The sequence below is a fragment of the Magnolia sinica genome, chromosome 3 (genome assembly GCF_029962835.1).
Source record: "Magnolia sinica isolate HGM2019 chromosome 3, MsV1, whole genome shotgun sequence".
Taxonomy (NCBI): Eukaryota; Viridiplantae; Streptophyta; class Magnoliopsida; order Magnoliales; family Magnoliaceae; genus Magnolia; species Magnolia sinica.
The window spans coordinates 76,295,100-76,317,035 of NC_080575.1; the positions used below are offsets into that span (position 1 = coordinate 76,295,100).

The 21,936-nt window shown below is 39.8% G+C and overlaps 1 protein-coding gene across 1 annotated transcript in view; it reads left to right on the forward strand.

Annotated features, from left to right (window-relative positions):
- LOC131240035 (uncharacterized protein At3g49140) overlaps positions 1-21,936 on the forward strand; it is a 67,012-nt gene that overhangs the window by 21,725 nt on the left and 23,351 nt on the right. Inside the window, exons 8-10 of the mRNA XM_058238043.1 lie at positions 13,425-13,575; positions 14,431-14,540; positions 15,070-15,222. Of these exons, the coding sequence (XP_058094026.1) occupies positions 13,425-13,575; positions 14,431-14,540; positions 15,070-15,222 (414 nt within the window). The remainder of the gene's footprint in view (positions 1-13,424; positions 13,576-14,430; positions 14,541-15,069; positions 15,223-21,936) is intronic.

Sequence of the window (21,936 nt, forward strand, 5' to 3'; positions counted from 1 at the left end):
GCTGAATTTTCTGTCGTCAGAAAATCCCTAATTTTCATGGCTGAATTTTCTGTTAACAAATTATTTGGGTAGTTATATTGCTGAAATTTAAGTAGCATTGTGTAGTTTCCCTTATATAGAGTCTTATCGGATCATTTAGTCCCATTTAGACGTATATAGTTGTATTAGAGGGTCTTTGAGTTGAGTGAGTAGTATGCCCACACGTACTGGTCATGGTTTCGGCTTGCACCCTACACTAAACATGGAGCAATTGGAAGAGTTAATGAACAATATAACCCAGCAGTTTGAGTCTTTGGGTAGGCGGTTGGAACAACTTATTGATCAATGTTTTGAACAACTTAATGTGCGCGTTACCCAACTAGTGACCTCCGCCCGGGCAAACCCCAACATTGGGGAAGATGCCTAATTTCAGGCAGGTGGTCAGGAGGATAGATAAATGAATAGAGGTGGCCAAGGAATTGGTCATGGGCGCGCACCCGTGCACCCACCCTGCGAGGGGCATCATGATCACTATGATCCAGATATGCGACTCCTCCAGGGAGTTGGAGTAGAGGCCCCTACGTTTGATGGTCACTTGGACCCTAAAGCTTTTTTAGATTGGTTAGTGGATATGGACCACCATTTTGAGTGGTACGACATGTCGGATGCTCGTCGAGTCCGATTTGCCAAGATGAAGCTTGTGGGCCAAGCAAAGAAGTTTTAGGCTACTGTGGAGCGAAAGAAAGAAAGGTCGAGGGAGCCCCCAATAGTCCATTGGAGAGAAATGAAAGAAACTCTTAAGGAAAAGTACATCCCTTTCTCCTATCACTTGAGGTTGGTTGAAGAATGGCAGTCTCTTCGACAAGGTTCCATGAATGTGGCTGAATACATTGAGAAGTTCAAAGAGTACTTGACCTGGTGTGAAGTTGATGAGGATCCCATACTCACTCCTCACTCTTGCTCGATTTAAGACGGGCCTCTATTATGATATTAGGAGAGAGTTGCTTGCCAAGGACATAGATTCTCTTGAACAAATGTATTAAGTAGTGTTGGAGGTTGAGCAATACCTTAAAACACCTGTGGAAAGGCAGTTTGAGCCTCGCGATTCTGGCGCTAAGGCCAACCCTTCTAAGGCTAAGCCTAGCACTGGATATCAATGCAAGCCTTCCAGTAGTGTTCAATCTGGGCCCAAGGATGATAAGGGTAAAAGAGTTGTCGGGTCTAGCTCACGCAGAAGTGATGTGACTAGGTGTTTTAGATGTCAGGAGTTTGGTCACTTTGCCCACTAGTGTGGCACGAGAGAGGGCACCAAGGTGTTCCTTATTGATGTACAAGTAGAAGTAGTGCACCTAGAAAGTGACGGTGCGGAGGAAGAATATGAGCTAGTAGAAACCCCTAGTGATGAGGAAGAGGGAGCGCAAGAGTCTGCGACCCTTACAGTTGTGCGTCGCGCCTTTGCACAAGCAAAGAATACCGACGATTGGTGCCGCAACACGACCCTCTATACTCACGCAAAATGTGGTGATAAGAGCTGCAAGATGATCGTGGATAGTAGTAGTTGTACCAACGTGGCATCAATTGACACTATGAGCTGTTTGGGCTTGAAGCCCATCCTCAACCTTATAGAGTGCCTTAGGTTGATGAAACTTCTAGTCCAGTCTCGCATCGTTGTCTTGTTCCTATTCAGTTTGGATCATATAGAGTCACTCTTTGGCGTGATGTTGTTCCTAGGAAGCCTATTGATGCTGTCCCTATGTCCCTGTCCAATAGGTCATTAGAGTCCGCAGAGTCCTTTGCATATCACATTAATTCATTGCATCAAGAAATCAGGCGAAGGATCAATACTAGTAATGAACATTACAAAATTTCTACAGACCAACATAAACGATTCAAGGAATTCAATGTAGGGGACTCTGTGATGGTCCGCATTAGGCCAGAGCAGTACCCTTAGGGAGTTGTTCATAAATTACATGCGCGTAGCGCTGGACCATTCAAAATTATAAAACGAAACGGTCTCAATGCGTATGTGGTAGATCTTCCACCTTCCATGGGAATTAGTTCCGCATTCAATGTGGAGGATCTAGTTGCATTTCAGGGGACCACTGATATATTGTCCAGCCTTGCACCGAACCATCCTGATTCCCCAGACCTTTCCCTTAATTCATGGCCTCTTCCTGACCCAATTTCCCAGCCTCTACCTCCCATACCTACCATTCCCACACCCAGAGAAAAAATAAAAGATATTTTGGACCATCAGATAGTATCGACGTCAGACGGCGGATTTCGGTATTCTGGTATTATTATCCGGCTTCTATGGCAGCGTCACAGCTAGGTACGCTATCTGAACCCTTGATCCCTATATCTCATGCACAGATAGATCCATGGGCCTATTCTGCATATAAATTAAGTCCCACATAACATTCTTGATGAGGACATCATGCGCACGCGCACGCCCCCCACCCTACGCACGTACTCAAGGAGGAGGAAGGCCCCACTATCGATCTGGATCGACGACGACATCTATGGATGACCTCTTAGTTAGGGGGCCGTGCTATGGAGCATTGGAGTGAACCCGATCATCATAGGGATTCCACCATTAGATCTCATGATTGTGACCCACTACCCTAGATGATCTAGAATTTTGAGTTTTGGTTATTATCGTTATTAGAAACGTCATGAACGGTTTTAATTGCGTTGATTAGTTGTTATTTTTGTTACTTCGTCTCTAAGTAATAGTGTGCGCACATGGTGTGACTTTTGAGGTTTAGGGTTTGCTTATAAATAGGCAACCCCTTATAGGTTTTTTCCATTGAAGATTATGAATAAAAATCTGTGTTTTCTTGCTTTTCTAATTATCTGAGTTGTGGAATTTTAATTGGGTGTGAAACCCTCCCTTCTTCGAAGGGCTAACTACTATGGTGCGAAGCCACACCCATCCCAAATCGCCCCTACCTCCTACCCTCAATATTGATCATCTCCCATAGCCATCCCATCATCAAATCCACTCCCTTTTGCAGCCGATCCTTCCTTTACAGTAGATTTGCAGAATCAGGCCCTCGAAGAGGGCTGAAACTTCGGCGGAGCACCGTGCACAGATCGGACGCCCGATTGGCTTGAAACTTGGTGTGTGGGTGGCCCACCCCTGGACGACCAACCCTAAGCTGTCCTTTTATGGGTTCGTGGGCCCCACACACGTGCAGGCAGGATCCCACGCACGTGCGTCTGGACCCGATCACTGTCCACACGTGTGGGCTACCTCTGGTTTGTCTCTCTCCTCTAATCCTCTCATCTCTCGTCTTAAATCCCTAACCCTAACCCTTGATAATATTAAATTCCAAGTTCTATTCCACTTTTGCAAACCCTAGGCTTTCCCGAATTGAAACATGTGAATCCCTTGGATTGAGGAATAATCCTTTGCAAGAGTGGATGAATCTACTCTCCGTTGAGTATTGTTTGGTCTATAATTTTTAATTGATCCAACCCTAACATGTGTAGGCTTGGACCCTCGTAGATTCCCCTTGTTGAATGCTTAATCTTATGTGGGATGTGGAATTTTTGTAATTGTTTCTAAATTAGTATGATCTAAAGCCTGAAATCTTGCATATCATGTTTAACTTTCATGTCCTGCATCAAGACAGGTATCCCCTCTCCCTTCAAATCTCTCCATGTCAGCCACCTCTCCAGCTATCATACCAAGGCTATCTCGAACTTCCCTCCCCTCAATCCTCCCTAGCCTGTATCCAAACTCAACACGCAACGTTCCCTCTCTTCCTCCCCCTCTCGTTCTCTCATTTTTCTACTAGGCATTTGGAAGAGGAGCGTGACTTCCCATTCTTCTCCCTTCTATCCTTGCCCACCTCAGGCCCTTACTCTACCTCTCATGTCCGCACTCAAACTCTCCCATCTCCATTCCAATAATCCCACATCTTACCTCGTGAGACATCTCCCTGCTTCCCTTACTTCGACTCCATAGTAATGGGCCTTGATGTCGATCCCTCCAAATTCGCATTCTTGCATGACCTCATCTCACCTTTTCTCTGAAACCTCTATTTCTTTACAAAACCTTCTGACCGATCTATCACGAACATTCCTCCAATCTAAGCTCTTTAGGTAGACCTTCCATGCCCTACACTTCCTTAGCCCTCTCCTCTACTTTTGTAAGGGGAACCTATTTCAATTCTATCTGAATGCAAGTTTTTTTGGAAAGTTAAAGAAAGTCTATGGATTTTGGTTAGAGGTGTTGGAATGTCTTTTGGGGATAAAGAGGAAGACTAGGAAGACTACATTGCTCTTTTGCAGTTCATAGAGGAGCGAGGTGCTCTTGCAGCTTGGGCAGCTAAGAGATCTGCCAAATCCCCCTGTGGGTGGAAGGAACTAATAAGCCTTGAAACTTCTGTCAATTATGAGGTGGGCTCATGTTCTCGCGCTGCTAAGAAAGGGCGAAGGGGCAAGACAGTTGGCTGATGAAGATAATTTCTTGTGTCCAGAAGCATGAGAATGTTCTCTGATTGGGTGGAAGCCAACAACATCATCAATCTCCATCTTTTAGATGTTAAATTCACTTGGACCAATGGCCAATCTCCCCCCATTCTATCTCGGCTTAATAGATTCCTAGTCTCTCTAGATTGGCTAGACTCCTTCCCTCTAGTTAACCCATTGTGCTTTTCGAGGCCAATCTTTGACCGCTGCCCCATTCTTTTGTAGTAGTGGAGGAGAGCCGAGGCTCCAAACCTTTTTGATTTGACCTCTCATGGCTTGAAGGTTTTCATGCTCTAGTTTCTTCTTGGTGGTCTTCTTTCGAGATCTCTGGCAACCCAAGCTTAATCCTGAATTGTAAGCTTAAAATGCTCAAAATTAACCTAATGAATTGCAAGAAAGACTCTTAAGAGAATCTTGAGGTTTCTGCCTAACTCTATTGGCTGTTCAATCGCTTGATATCCAGGAAGAATTTGGTCCTCTTTTGGATGAAAGATGAGGCTCTTAGGGAGTCCTACAGAGATGCTCATGTGAGCTCGGTAAGGTAGCAAGAAATTAAATGGAGACAAAGATTTAGGGCTCTCTGGCTTAAACCGGGTGACAAAAACACTCGTTATTTTCATGCTTTAGCTAGCGCCAGACATTGATCTGACAAAAGTCACGGTTTTTTCTGCTAGTGGCTCTAAGATTAACAATAAACAATAAGTATCTAATCACATCGTCTCTTTTTATTCTTCCTTGCTTACTCCCGAATCTTGGTCGAGACTTAGGTTGGACAATTTGGAATTTTCTTAGATCTCTGATGAGGAAAGAGTAGCGTCTAAATCTCCTTTCTTTGAAAGTGAAATTAAGGCTGCTGTCTTTGACCTCGGCAGGGACAAATCCTTGGGTCCTGATGGGTTTCCTCTGGCTTTCTTTCAAGTCTTTTGGGTTATTTTAAAGTCAGATATCATCTCTTTTATCTCTAACTTTTTCACCTCCAGTTCCATATCCAAAGCCATGGGGGCTTCTTTCATTGCCCTAATCCCTAAGATTGATGGTACTTCGGATCTCAAGGACTTTCATCCTATTGGTCGTTTGGCGGTCCCTTACAAGATTCTAGCAAAAATCCTTCTTGCCAAAATTACACATGTGCTTTCCAACATCAATTTTGAAGCTCAAGGAGCCTTTTTGGCCAACAGACAAATTTAGGATTGTGCACTAATAGCCCATGAATGCATTGATTCCTGATCCAAAGAAGGTCAAGGGGGTCAAGTCTGTAAACTATATGTAGAAAAAGCTTTCAACCATGTTGATTGGGGCTACATTGATTATATGCTTGGTAGATTTGGTTTCGGTGCTAATTAGCGTCGTTGGATTTCCTCGTCTCTCCTTTGAAAGGTTTCTTCTCCTCTTCTAGGGGCCTCAAATAGAGATCCCTTGTCTCCCTTTCTTTTTGTTATTGCTTCTGACGTTCTTAGCTGCATGCTCAAGAAAGGGGAATCCATAGGCCTTTTTAGTGGCTTCAAAGTGGCCACCTCTAGCCCTATTATCTCTCATATCCAATTTGCAGACAACATACTTCTTTTCTGTGAAGCCCCTCTGATTGGGCTGTTGGAAACTTGAGAAAAGTTATTTGATGTTTCGAGGTCATCTTTGGCCTCATGATTAATCTGTTCAAAAGTGAATTATTAGGAATTAAAATCCATGATAATCTTCTTTCCTCCCTTGCAAATAAGTTTGGATGTAAAGCCAGATCTTTCTTGACCATATACTTGGGGCTTCCATTCTGTGTTGGCAAGCTTGCCAATTGTCTTTGTGATGTCGTTATTGAAAGAGAAAGGAAGTTAGCTCCCTGGAAGAGCTGATTCTTATCTTTGGGAGGACAACTCACTTTGATAAAGTCAGCTCTCTTGAATGTCCTGACTTGTTTCCTATAGATGTTTTGCTGTGCTAATTCGATTATATAAAAAATTGACAAGCTCATGAGAGACTTCCTTTGGAAAGGAAGCTCCCCAAATCACAAATTATACTCACCTTGTTTGGAAAGGGGAGCTAGTATTCTGCCCTTATTGGAAGTCAATTCTTCTCTTTTGGGGGAAATTGCTTTGGCGCTTTACTTCTGAATCTGGAAATTGGTGGAGGAAAATCCCAACTTGTAAATATAGTTTGGAGTCAGGTGGATGGTTCACCAAGCCCTCCTACAACTATAGAGCTTCCTCAATTTGGAAAGCCATCTTTAGCCTTAAAGCCTCCTTCCTCGAAGGAATCTCTTTTTATTTGGGAAATGAATCTAGGATAAGGTTCTGGTTAGATCCTTTCGTTATTAGATAGGCCCATGACTTCTCTTTTTCCGGTTCTAGCCAGAATCTCTTCCAACATCTCTATCTCAGTCTCTGATTGCTTTTTCCCTTGTTGGATCATGAATTTGGTGTCCTCCTTACAGAAGGGCCTTGTCTGATGAAGAATCAGAAGCATTTCTGGAGCTCCTTCAATTACTCTATGGTGTTCAACCTACCCACGGGGAATTCAACTAGTTATCTTGGAAACTTTCATCTTTAGGTAGATTCTCCACAAAGTCGTCCTTCACCCAGATCAGAGGTCCCTCGCCTAACTAGTGAACTAAACTATACCCCCCCCCCACACACACACACAAAAAAAAGGGTTTCTGCCTTCGTTTGGTTATTGGCTAGGGGAAGAGTTTTAATAGTGGACAACCTCCAGAGGTGTGGTCTGGTACTCCCTAATGTTTGCCTCCTTTGCCATGGGAACACGGAAAACTATTTGGCGCCTCTTCCTCCATTGCCCTTGGGTGATGCCTGATTTCGTTCCTTCTCTCCACTTTGCTTGGAACAACCAAGTCCTTAGCAAGAACTCCAAGATTGTTTGGAAGTTAGCGGTGATGGCTTCCCTCTAGGCCCTGTGAAGAGAGAAATAATCATCATTTTCGAAATCTTCCTTCCTCATCTTCTTCCGGTTCAAATCAGTTAATCTGGGATCTTATGGAGTGGTCAACTAGTATAAATCTCTTAGAGAATTCCACCATTTCTTCCATCCTTGGATTAGTATGATTTTTGGCAGTTTGGTCTCGATTTATATAGCTATTTTTAAGTTACCTTTGGTTTCTGTTTTGGTTCTTTTTCTTTTCTGTCGTGTATTGTTTTTTTTTTTTTTTTTTTGCTTTGGTTGTTTGCCTTTTTTATATATTTCTTTTCAATCATCAAGGGAAGAAAAAACATTTCATTTTCTTGCAGCAGGTTCAACAAGTACTTTCTTCGAGATAGGTTGATTCCAAACGCCGACCAAGCTACCTCAATTCCTAGGAAGACTTGGAGCTGTCCAACATCTTTGGTTTGATATTGCTTCTAGATATGAGCTTTGACCTCGGAAATACTCACTAGATCACTTCCTTCGATTATAATGTCATCCACATAGACAACCAAGGCGACCATTTCCTTGTGGCCATGCTTCATGAAAACAAAATGATCCACCTGTCATCTATGGAAGCTAAACTTGACCAGAACTCTACCGAATTTCTCGAATCATGCCCTGGAAGACTCCTTTAGACCATAGATTGCCTTCGGAAGTTTACATATTTTCCCATTCTCCTCCTGAGCAACAAATCCAAGAGGTTGCTCCATGTAAATTTATTCAGTTAGGTTGTCGTTTCAAAAGGCATTCTTGATGTCCAACCGGTAATGCGGCCACGACTTGTTAGCTGCCGCAGAGATAAAAACTCGAACAATGTTTAGTTTAGCAATGGGAGAGTCTCCTCATAGTCTAACCTTGGAGTTTGAGTGTACCCTTGTGCCATAAGTCTAGCTTTCAACTGTTCAATGGAACTATCGGGAAGGCATTTTATGGTATAGACCCACCTACACCCGACAATCCGTTTTCCAAGTGGTAATGGCCACTAACTCCCATCTCCCAGCATGGTGCATGGTTGCCACTTCGTCTTCTATGGCTTTTTGCCTTCTAGGGCGAGCCAATGCATCATAATGAGACTTGGGAACCACCACATTTGATAGGTACATCATAGTTGTGATATGAAGGATGTAGTCGGTGGTAATATATAAAATTGGAGATAGGATATAGGGTGCAAGAATGAGAGTACCTTTCGGTGCAATGGGAAGATTGAGGTTTGGAGAAAACTGTGTTATCGCTAGAACCCTAGGTAAGGTCGAACATGGTTGGTTCACTGTATTAGGAGTCATGTCTGAAGAGGAGATAACAGATGGTCATGGTATTGTGGGATGCTCCGTGGGAATGAGCTCCCCTTACTCAAAAGGAGTTAAAAAAAAAAAAAGGAACGTCCACAAAAAAGGTGACATTGGTGCTGACTAAAGCATAGTTAGTTGGTTACCAATAGGATCAAAACATTTGTAGCCCTTTTGTGTGTGTGAACAACCAAGGAAAAGGCATTTCACGGCATGTGTGTCAAGTTTATCTAACCTCAGCTTGAGTTTTTGTAGAAAGGTAGTGCATCTAAACACACGCATTGGTAAAGGGAATGGCAAGGTGTTAGGAAATCGGATAGAAAATGGAGTTTGACCTTTGAGAACCGTGGAGGGCAACTGGTTGATTAAATGGCATATTGTGAGAATAATAGAACTCCAAAAACACTTGGGAATGTGCATGTGAGTTAGAAGGGACCTTCCCACCTCTAACAAGTGTCGATTTTTCCGTTCAACGACCCATTTTGTTGAGGTGTTTAGTGGCAAGATGTTTGATGGGTAATTCCGGCCCTAGTCAAGTTTTCTTGGAAGGAGGTGGAAAGGTAATCGAGTGTATTATCAGAACAAATACATTAAATTTCTCTCTTAAATTGAGTACAAATTTCAGAATGAAATGATTTAAAACATATCAAACACTTCAGATCCATCATGCAACATATATACCCAGGTTATGTGAAAATAATCATCAATGAATGTAACAAATTATTTAAAATTTAAACTATGAATTTGAATAGGACCCCACACATTTGAATTGTACCATATCAAAGGGGTCATTGCTGTGATTATCAAGTCTTGGTAAATAAGTAGATCAACAATGTTTACCTAACTGACAAGCTTCACGCTTTATTGAAGAAACAATCGACAAAGATAGAAAAAGACTTTTAAGAGATTCTAAGGATGGATGACCTAATTGGATGTGCCACTGTAATGGGGTAGTGGTCGTGTTGAGTGTGGCTCCTTGGATTCCTGGCTCAAAATAATATAGACCAAGCAGTTCATGCCCCCACTAATCATCGCTTTAATCATGGGTTCCTGAAACACAAAATGAATAAGATAAAAGGTTACTAAACAATTTAAATTCTTAGTAATTTGTCTCACAAATAGTAGACTACGGGGAAATTTAGGAACGTAGAGAATGGAAAGTAAGGTGATATGTGCGCTTGGTAAAATAACTACTTTACCATGGACGTTAGACAAGGAACTATCATCTAGGGAAACTGGAGAACAGGTAGTCGATGTGTCTAGAGAGGAGAGCAATGAGAGAGTACCCATCATATGGTAGGTGGCCCCAGAATCAATCACCCAAGTTGATAATTTAGAGGATGCGGTTAGAGTATTACCTGAGTTGGCATTGGAAACTGAGGAGATAAAAGGGGAGGCAGCTGTCATATTTCCTTCATGGAGCTTCTTGTAGTCAGCTCGGGAGAGCAATGGAATTATTCATGTTAGAGGAGTTAGGTGCAACAATAAATGGCTATGCTATGTAGCTTATGTTACATGGCATAGCTTAGCCTTAATGCTACGTAGATCATGAAAATATCTTTAAATAGCATGTAGCCTATGTTTCAATAATTTGCGTATGCTACAAATTACATAGATTATGCTGCACGCTATGTCGCTTCCATTATAAGTTATTTTTCACTACGATATTAAAAGCAATTAATGTTTTCAATAATTTGTTACATTTTCTATTTTTAATAAAAGTAGTCAAGTCTTTTTAATGCTTTTAGTAAATAATAAAAGTAACAATATTAAATCAGTTTTGTTGCTCTTTCTTTACCTTTATACTTAATTATTGCCCTTTCCCATTGCCTTAGCATTTGTTTGCACCAAATATCATGGAATTGTATGACCTTTAAAAAAATATCATGGAATTTTATTCAATTTCATTATTTATCAGTCTAATTTAGACATTTAGCGTAAAGTATCATGAAATTGGTGCAACCAAGCACAACCTTGATTAAAAATTAAAAGTAGCTTGTAGCTTATGTTATATGCTATGTAGCTTACACCTCATGCTTCAGAGGGGTGAATGCTACTTCTACATGCTATTCGCTATTTAAGTCACTAGCTTGGACATCATCACTCTATAAAGCGGGGTGAGCTTGATGAGGTTGAGCATTGTATTTTTGTGAAGTAGATCCCAACTCTTATCCATTGTATGATTTAGCCTTTTGCAATAGATACAAAATCATTGGCCTATCGAGTGTGCTACTGAGTCACCGTGTACATCACAACCACGTTCTCTTCCCCCTATTTGACAACTATGTCCAGCCCATCGTCCAACATTCTCTCGTCCTCCACTAGTAGAAAATAATGCTGCATTCTCATTAGACAGAGTTGGCCTTGAGGATGATGACGGGTCTGAAACATGCAATACTCTACAAAAATGTTTGTCAATGAGGGAACATGCTTGCTGCCCAGATGTTGGGCCTTGATCGGCTCCAGATACAGACGGATTGTAGTGATGAAAAGAGTAACTCCAAATTCCTTTCTTTGACATTGCAGTTGAGCAATATCTTGAGAAAATGGATGATGTAAATTCCACTCATCAATCAATTCATGAAAAATGTGCACACTGTTCATATAAGTTCTCCCCTTGTTTCATTGTTTGAAATCCTCAGAATATGTCATACAAACATATATATATTTTTTCATTGGAGTATAACTGTTGAAGAGTTTCCCATCTTTAGTGGTCTCTCCATACATGACATTGTGATACATGTTTTCCTCCATGCTATTGAATAGCCAACTCGTCATCTGACAATCATCTTCCTTTAACAACGAGTATGTATCATCATCGCTTGTGTGTCCAACATTAGTGAGATGTTTTAGTTTTTGTTTGGATTGGAGAAAAAAATTCGCTGAGTGGGCCCAGGGGAGATAGTTTTTGACTTCTAGTTTAACAAATGCAATTTGTTAGTTGTCCATCTTGAATTCCAGCTTAGATTCCATTACTTGAGTAGGAAATAATAAACTACTGTACGTCAATCATAGATGGCACATGGGTCTAGCAACAAGGCCTGATGTCGTTTATAGACCTGGAATGGTCTAATGGCCAAATTAGCACACATCGTACCACGAGACGGATCCCACTAATCCGAAAACTACAAACAAGATATGGTTCCACTCCTAGATTGCAACCCAATTGGTTGTCAAACATAAAAAAAAGGAGAGGAAGGGAGGCAACTTCACCTCTTCATATTGTTGTCATCGGAGAATTCAACTGGTTCTAAAAAAGGAGAAAAAATGAGATCGGGTTTACCAGATCAACATATGAATCTTCAACTTCCCTTGGACTTTAGAGAGATTGGTTAGAATTGTGCAACAATGGAGCTCTGTCTTGGATCAATGCTCTGATACCATGTGATATCAAGGTATTTTGTAATGGTAATGGTGGCCACAGCGGCCACCACTGTTACCTTTACAACACGGGTTTTAACGGTTGTTACAACCCTTGTAACGGCCATTACGGTCTCTCCTTTTTTTTTTAAAAAAAAATTTTAAAAATAAAAATAAAAATTGAAAAAACTTGAAAAACTTGTATCAGCCCCGTAATGGGCCATTATGGGGCCGTTACAGCCTTTACAGGGGGCGTAATGGGCCATTACGAGGACTGTAACGGCCTTTACTGGTCATTTTTTATGTAGTGGCCCTTACGGCCTTTATGACCCCGTAACGTGTAATGGTTGCCACTGTTACCTTTAAGTAATGGCCTTTACGGCCCTGTAACGGCCTTTATGGCACAACATGTGTGAAATTCTTGGAATGTGTTTGTAAGCAGTGCTAGATGTGCTCCCCTTATTTTGTGAATTCTCTGGATGGTCTCCTTTGGGCATGGCATGGGGGCGAAGCAGGAAAAACGGAGAAAGCTAAGTGGAGGCTTATGATCATGGCAGTCTTTTGGTCTATTTGGGAAGCTCACAATGGGTGGTGCTTTTGCAATGAGAACTGGGGTGTGAAGGATGTTATTTGGAAGATAAAGTTGCTAGTTTTGGAATGGGTAGATGTATATGTGGCTTTGGCTGCTAATTTCTTTTTTTGAGCCTCTTTTTGTTTTTGGTATTCTTTTCTCGCTTTTGGTGAGCTTTCTAATAAAGTGTTGTTATCTCTATCAAAAAAAAAAAAAAAAAAGATAAAAGAAAAAAAAGAAAAAAAAGAGAATTACATTCATACCATTGAGGGTCCATTCATTTAGCACCTATAACGGTGAGTTCATGTGTTTAGTTGAATATCTTTATTTTGAATCATTTGGTTGATAGATTATCGTGTTAATAATATAACATATTAATTTAAGACATACACCAATAACGTATGCCAAGTGACAACATGACAGCAGGTCAACCCGACTTACAACACTTACCAAAGAATGGTCCCATGCACTATTTAATATATGTTCAAAACACAAAAAAAGATAGATTCTTGGATATCTCATTGTTTCCTATGGGGCTGATACCCATATGCGATTCATATCGTTTTTTGGCCAGTCCGATACGCCTATTGATACTGATATTCCGAACCATGAGTGGTTGGGGACTTGGTGTCTAAACTATGAATATTCCTTTGAAATGCTATTCCACTGAAATAAGAGAAATTGCTTTTTCTTGACTTTTTCTTTGTTGTCTGAGACTTCTTTGATTAGGAAGTAAAAGTTCAGTCATTCTATATGCAGCATAGCTTCCTGACTAGACTTTAGATTCTTATTGATTTATTCTTTCTAAATTTCTAATTGAGGCTTGCATTTTGTTTATGTAGGCAGTTCATACGAAGTACCGGAAAATGATGGACCATCCATCAAATGGGCTTTCTATTGTGGGATGTCTTAGACCAGCTTTCATTGACGAAGAATCTTATTTGAGAACACTGTTTCCTGCAGAGGATACTTATGGTGGTTCAGATTGGAAAGGTACCTTTCGGTCAGAGATTGGAATGCCAATGAAATCAATATCCGAATCAAGACTATTTATTGTAAGGGGTGTGCTCTAGTGGTACCGGTACTGCTGTAGGCTTATGGTGGTACATGGGGCATGTGTGGGGCCCACGCGATGTATGAAGCACATCCAACCCATCCATTAGATTCGTGACCTCATTTTACTCCCATGTCCCGAGACTAAGTTCAATAAAAAATTCAGGTGGTCCACAACACCAGAAGTCAGGATGTAATGCCCACCTCTGATTTTTACCAGGGCCCACCTGAGTTGCAAACCAGCTTGATTTTTGACCCTTCATTGAAGGGTCTGAACTCTGAATGGCCTGGATTCCACATATACAACATGGTGGGCCCCCGATGTAAATCAATGGTAGGGTTCCATTCCAACTTGCTGGCTGTTGTGTGGCCCAACTGATTAATGGATCAGACTTTTGTGCCCCGGAGGTAACATGCACTGAAGCATCTGATGAATGGGTTGGCTGTCATACATGTGCCATGTGGGCCTCACATATGGGCAGTACCACTGAAGCTTACGGTGGTACTGTTACCACTGGAGCGCACCCCTTAGTGTAAAGGGACCAGTAGCCTGTATGGTTTTGGGTTGACTAAAAGTCGTAAGCTGTGTTTATCACATAAAGAGGAATCAGGAAAAGGAGAAGAACAAGTGGCTGCAACTTATGACTTGATCGGTGATTTAAATAGGATTTAAAAATTATAATCTAAATCTGATTCTTCTCATGGGGACATCTTTTGCTTGCTATGTTTGTGTTTGGTTAGCATATTAACATTTTCAAATTGACCACTTTTTGTCTTTTCTTTTCTTTTGTGAAGACGGTGAAATATTGAGCCTCAATTCCAAAGATTATGGGGGCAGCATAAGCTCAACACTCTACAAGCTGGATATCATTAACATTGATTTATATTCTGTTTATGGTGATAAGGCAAGTGCCTCAAAATCCCCGTAGTCAGGACGTATTATGTGATGCTCAATCGAAAGAAACAGCGTTCTTTGGTGAACCTATTGAATGTACATGCCGGGTCCACCTTTTGGTATCCTGAGCTGCTGGTGTCATGGGATGAACCATGCAATAAAATATCTGCTGTCAGATGATTCTAGCCATCTGATGAAAATGGTCAATGGGAACTAGATATCCATATTTAATGGTGGCCATGTCAGGTGTTTAGAGTCATCTGGTTGGAGGGATTTTTGGGGTATCTTTCATTTGCCACGTGGGCACCATATGAAACAATTTGGATCACCAGATGGTGAGCCCTCAGGTTCAGTTCCCTTCATCCAAATTGCAATTGTAATTTACTCTGTCAGACGTCTCAAAAAATGCTTTGGCAATGGCTTGCTACATTCATATTCCAACACCTTTGCACCATACTATTGCTAACCATCGAGATTTTATTGTTGCTAGATTTTATGTGAAGTGAACTCATCTTCACCCATTTTCTATATTTTTGCAGTCCACAATTAGTGTGCAGGACTTTCAAGATGCTGAGCCCGATGTTCTTGTACATTCTGCTTCAGCAATCGTAGAACGGTTCAGTGAGAGTGGGATGAATTGTAATGTTGCTCTTAAAGCTCTTTGTCGAAAGAAAAAGGGTCTTAATGTGGAGGCAAGACCTGTCATTTTACTAATGCTGGATTCGCATTTGATTTGATTTGATTCGATTTTATTTTCTTTTTTGTGTGAGGATCTGTGCTGTTTCTTCCTTGCCTGGGTACTGTTTCCTTTTTAACTGGGTCAAGATATGGTAAAATCTTAATCTTGCATGCCCCTTGGGCATTACCGGGAAACTATGCCTGATATCCCTTTTAGGTGCCTAGTAGCATTGTTATTGTCCTCCAATTTTGTTCTTAGTTCAATGTTCCCTAGATTGCAAACCCCCCTACATTTTCTAATCCGAACCATGCCGTCCTGATTATGGGTCATGCTCATATGTGACCCGTACTCGCTCAAAATCACTATTTTCTACTCTTATTGTTGATTTAGTGTGTTGTGTGCACGCGTCTAGTACGTACATGTATGCATTTATGTATGCTTGTCTCTCTCTCTCTCTTTCTCTCTCTCTCTCTCTCTCTCTCTCTATATATATATATATATATATATATAGAAACATTGTGGGCCTTATGGGAAAAAAGGAATGCTAGATGCTTTGATAACTGTTCCAGATTGACAATAGGGGTCTCAGCTAGAGCTAGATATCTTATCATCGATTGGGTCTCATCCTCCAACCTGGCTGGGGATGGTTGTTGTATTGATTTTCTAGCTTAGTTGTGGGTCGCCTCCTTGGTGTCCCTCCCTCATTTCCCTTTCAGTTTTTAATAAAGTGCAGTTATCTCTCTCTCTCTCTCTCTCTCTCTCTCTCTCTCTCTCTCTATATATATATATATATATATATATATATAGAGCTCAGGAGACCATCCATGTGAGCGGACTGGGTGGGCGCCACTGCAATGGGTATGTGAAAATTTTGGGGCCAAGGCTAAACATGAGGCCAATCCATGATTCTGGTGGGCCACACCAAGAGAAACAGTTGGGCGCAAACGCCCACTGCTGATTTCACCGGGGTCTACCTGAATTGCAAAATGGCCTAATTTTTGGGCCCTGGAGTTACATTGGTTGACACACTTATTGAATGGATTGAATTTCACATACACACCACAGTGGCATGCTCCCAACTGTTTCCATTGATGTGGCCTAACTGAATCACGGATCTGGCTGAATCTTGGGCCCTGTGCCCAACCAAAATAAGTAAAAGGAAGCATAAACTTTTAAAGGAAAAGAGGTTAAATGGCTAAATCAAAGCCCGTATATTCATCTAATTTATTTAGATAAGTTAGATGTCCAAACTCTTGAATTGTATCTCGTTTCCCAAATATTTCCGCCAAATTTTCACATCCTCCGTCATCATCCTAATTTTAATCACCAACTCTATGAACATGTCTCTATTCAGACTAATAATTTAACTATACACCACAATTTCAAATGTGCTGGTTGTTGAACCAGCCTTCTCGAGGTTAAATATCTTAAAAGTTCTATCCTTGAATGATTGACATCAAAATTGGTCTAAAACTAGACAAATCAATGGGTTAAATGGACCCATTGAATTCTCTTATTGGGATTATTTAAAATCTTGGGATTCAACATTAGTAATCCAAAATCATCAATACAAGCATTCATGATTTATTCGTTCTAACCACAAGACTCGTAAAAAATTCCAACCTGGTTCTTTGAACATTGGTGGAATCTTTTCGGAGTAATTGATTCAAATTCTTCCTGATCATGTCCATAATCTGTTTGAAGAATTTAAAGAAAATAGCTAAGCTCTAGCTACGAGGTTTACCCTAATGCAGTTTTTCTATGTTTACGGAGTACCTTGGATCTTAAAGTAGAACTTTAGTAAGGATTTATCCTTCCCTCCATCCTTGGGAAGGCAAAGATATCTGAAATGGTGGGACCAGTTTGATGCAGAACCCGCTATTAATGTTGGTAAAAAGACTAGCAGCGGAATTCTATTCAGTTTTCTCGCCAGATTAATCCAGAAGATGCCTTATATGAGAAACTGAAAGAACAAATGAAATCAGACCCTAAAAATGAATTCTTTCTATTCACTGGAGAAACGTTTGAATGATGATTAAAATCAATTATTGTTGAGAACCAGTTTAATCCAACTGGTAAATTGGATTCTCTTATGGTTACTTTCTCAAAACAAGAGTCCAAAAATAGCCTCTATTTTGAGGATGTTAACGGTAACCCTCAAGAATGAAGATGGTAAAAATGAACCATCATTTTGTCTTTTTCGAGTAAAGGATTTCTCTCTCAATAGGGTTAAATTTACCATTAAAAATAGATTTCAAAATCTCAAATCCATTAAAAAATTCTGCTCAAATTAAGAAACTCTGCCCGACTCCAAACTATCAAGGACATGTCAGCTTCTCATCAGCAGTTCGTCAGCTCAGTCTGCCTCTGCTTTCGCCAACGTTAGCCTTCGCCATCCTTTGAAATTAAAATCTTTTCAAATCCACCAGCTTCTCAAGTATGCTAGTTACGTCAGCAACAAAGGGACAAAAGGCTCCCTATAGCAGATCAACACGTCATCACTGTAGCAGGCCAATTTAGCAGCCGTATTACTCAGCACTATAGCAAAAGCTTGCAAATTCAGATTTTAAGTATTTTCAAGTCCGTCTCTCAAAGGTTCCGGACTACAATCGTTTTGAAGTCAGCTCAGATTCAAAGCAATCTGAGGGAGGGAAGGAGTTTGAGTTTGCAAGTTGATGTAGAACCAATGCATGAACTCAAATATTGCATGAGATCAAGTATCAAAATTAAAGTAATTATCGAAAAGCATAAAACTTGCTATTATCATCACAAATACAAAAAATACTCAAAGAAGATCATGCACATTTCTAGCCTAAGTTACCCAGCATCGTTATACAAGATCATTAAGTAGAGGAAACTAGGATCTAATGGATGTAGGGACACCCAATTAACATAGGGTAAAGCTTATTTCAAAGTAGAAGACCGAATACTACCTAGGGTGAAATTAGGGTTTAGAAAATTGGGGAAATCTAGGATTTATGGTTCATGGGATCATTGTTTTAAATATTGACGATATCGGCTGATATATCCCATGAAATATCTTGTATCCCACCAGGGCGATACGAAACGCACAAGTAGTGCAATATATCCCACATATTCGATCCAGTGAGCATTTTCGAATTTCGATGCTTTTATTTTTTGTAATTTATATTAAGTTAGTGTCAAATTGTTACAAATTCATGATTTTTCATGTTCTGCATGAAAAATCATGGATTGGGAGCTTCGATTCGAGATTTGGACGAGACGGGCCGAGTTGTGAAAAAATGATAAAAAATCAAAAATTTCCAATTTCTTGCAAATTATTTGCAATCTGTGTTCAAACATCACATTAAAAATGTTTGTAACCTAATCTAGTGATTCTTCTTTTGCTTTTGAATGTATTGCTTGTGTTTCCACACGTCTTCTTACATTTATAAATTATATAAATAGACATTGAATATACTTGCATCAATTCAGTTAGACAACGTATAGATTAGGACCCCATACAAAGAAAACCTATTATGTGTACTTATTTTTTGTAATGTTTTGATTTATAAGTGTGTATTGATGTCTTTTTTAACAATCACCGAAGTTTCATCGAAAAATTCAACCAACTTCCCAATGTTTCCAACAACAGCGATACATTACACGATACAACCGATATATCCCATGCGATAACCGATAGGTATTCGTATCCCAAGAATGCGATACGTAACGCGATACCGATATTTCGAACACTGCATGGGATCAAATTGGGCGAATGGATTAAAGGAATGATGTATGAGGATAGGGGAATTAAGGTTTTAGAGGGATAGGATGTAAGGATTAGTGTTTAATTGAAGAATGGGATGAGCTAGGGTTTGGTGCTTTAGGGAAATAGGATAGTTAGGGATTTGTAGGTTTAGGGTTAGGGTTTAGGAAAAGAGAGGAGGGTTTTGATTCAAGGGTGATGGAAAACCAAAAGGGACAAGGTGTGGCCGTACGGTCAACCCAAGGGGTTCACACCTGTGGCTAGGTTGGAAGGGTTTCGGTCCTTTTAGGGTTTGGCTTGTTGATAAGTATGAAAAAAAAACAAGGTTTAGAAGAGAGGTTAAAGATTTTGGGATGGAGAGAATCAAAGAACTTTGAAGAAAATACCTTGATGGAGAATGAATAGATGCTAATGTGGGGATAGATGGAGACTTCACACCTCCGTTGATGAGATTAGCTTAACATCAATCTCCATTCCAAATTACATGGAAGTTATCTTCAAATCTAATTAAGATTGAAGAAGAAGAAGAAAAAAGAGCAAGAGCTTTTTTATTTTTAAATTTTTTTTTTTAAAATTTTTAAATTTTAATTTTTAAATCACAAAATCTAATGAGAGAGAGGTCACACGCCCCTCTTTCTTTTATAGCTCCAAGAAGTTCTAAAAATTACAATTACCACCCTGTAATGTGAATTTTAATGAAAATTGCCCTAGTATGAAGAAAGTTAACTAAAATAACTCATAGTGTCTAAACATAAAATAATCAAAACTAAATCCTAAAAGATGATAAAGTCTAAGAAAACTGATGTGGATGATCCATGATCAATGGCCCGATCATGTGATCCATGTGATCCAATGGTTCGATCATCATGTCCCTCTAATCCAACGGTCTAGATCATTCTATAAAGCAGCCCATGTGCATCTTCCCAGTGTGGGGTCTTCCAGATGCTAGCACATGCACACGGGGTCTTCAACGCGATCAAGGGTACTCGCCTTGCTACAGGGAAATCGGTGTGACCCGCCTCCTCCTCTGATACATACGCAAAAGTGACCCGCCTCCGCCTCATCATAAGTTCAGTTTAAGTTTGAATGTTCAGTTTGAGTTCTAAGCTTAGTTTGATTTGCCTTTTAGGTCTAACGAGTGGAGTTGAAAAGAAATTTCTTGTTGGAAATTTTGTCTGCCTTTAAAGGTTTCTTTTCGAGAATTATTTTTAAAGGGTGTTGCAGAGCAGTACTTAATTGCGTTGAAAGATGGATGAACTAATTCGATTTCCTTGTAGTTTTGAGTTTTCTATAAGTGAGAAACTCTTTTGGTAGTTATAACCAAGGTGCATGGAAGATGCATTTTAAACCATTCAAAGAAATGCATGTTTCTTTTTTTCCTTTCCATCTGGCCATGTCAATCCTTTCGAATTAGTTCTCATTCTTTTTTTGGAAAGTTTTTAAAGAAAGAGGGTTTCAAAGGATGAGAGTCATTTTTTTTTTTTTTTTGTTGTTGTAACAATTCTTTATTAATAGAGAAATTTGAAGTTGATTCTAGATATTTGTTATCTAGAATTGTTAAAGTAATGATGTTTAAATCTGATTCTGATGGGTCATATGTTCTCACCGAAGCGGTTTCTTCCCTTTCGTAGACAGGGTATGTTTAATAGGTCATAAATAAGATTCACTGGCTGTCTTTTGAAAAGAAGATTGATCTGATGAGATCGAATGCTTCGAAGCAGAGGGTTGATTTTTAGAAGAAGATGGTTTTCTATGATTTTCAAAATGGATTTCTACTTTCTCATCTTCATGTGTAATGATTGAATCGACTTCCTCGTTGATCCTTTGGGTTACTGGCTGTGCATCTTCAATGTGCCAGTGGCCAATTAGGTTAACCTGTTCCCAAGTGATTGTTTTTGGAGTAGTTATATTGTTTTTAAAATTTGTTAAAAACAAAGTTGTAACTCCCTTAGCTCTTTGGAATAAGCTATGTCGGGAACAATAGGGTTCATAAATTTGTAGTATATCTTGTATGCTACAGGAGCTTTGTATTGGGTTTCATTTGAAAACCTTTTGTGTGAACTCTTAATGTTAAAGTGTCATGAACATAGGGATTGCGTAGAAAGACTGAAAAGTTTGGGAAGCAATTGAAGAAACCAGGTCCATTACTGAGGCTTGCTTCTACCATCCCAACCAGTGAATCTTCGAATTGTTCGTGTCTTTTGCCACGAACATAGGCTACTGTGGATGTATTTAAGCCTAACCTGGTTAAGGGCTTGATTGTTACTTGGATTAACCCTCCATGAATATAATTATATCCTTGAGAATATTGTGACGATTTTTCTTTAGACAATAAAGGAACATTTCTTCCTTTTCCACTAGAGTAGTTTTTTTTTTTTTTTAAAGATTAAACAATCGGATTGGATTTTAAATGAACCCTTTTTATAAATTTCTGAAACTGGAACTTTTGGGATTATCCAGTCTTGAATTGGTTTCTCTATATTACTGTAGCTAATTTCTTCATTATCTTTTATAGGTATTTTAAAAATATTTGTTATTAGAGGAGATTTCATATGAACGAGAAGATGATCCCTTAGAGAATGATTTAAAAAGTCTTTCAAGTAGGGCTGTCAATGGGCCATTTTTGAAAGGTTTCACATGAATGAGAAGATGATCCCTGAATCTATCTTGATTTGATAGATCTAGGCTTACAATGATTTTTCAAATTGATTCCAAGAAGAATAAGAAAGATTTTTTTTTTTCTTGTTTCGATTTTCTCAAAATCGGGTACCTGAGCTTTGATTTTTGGATTTTACTGAAAATTCCATGTTTCAATCCATTAAATGCATGTAGATCTTGCCGAAAATCACTCTAAAACAATCTCTCGAAGAAAAAAGATAGAAGAGAGATATAAGGAAGGGGCATCGGTTTGGGGATTTTATGCTTGTATCGGTCAAAACCAATATAGGTACAATTTATCGGTACTGATATGGCCGATATGGGCCAGATTTTGTGTCA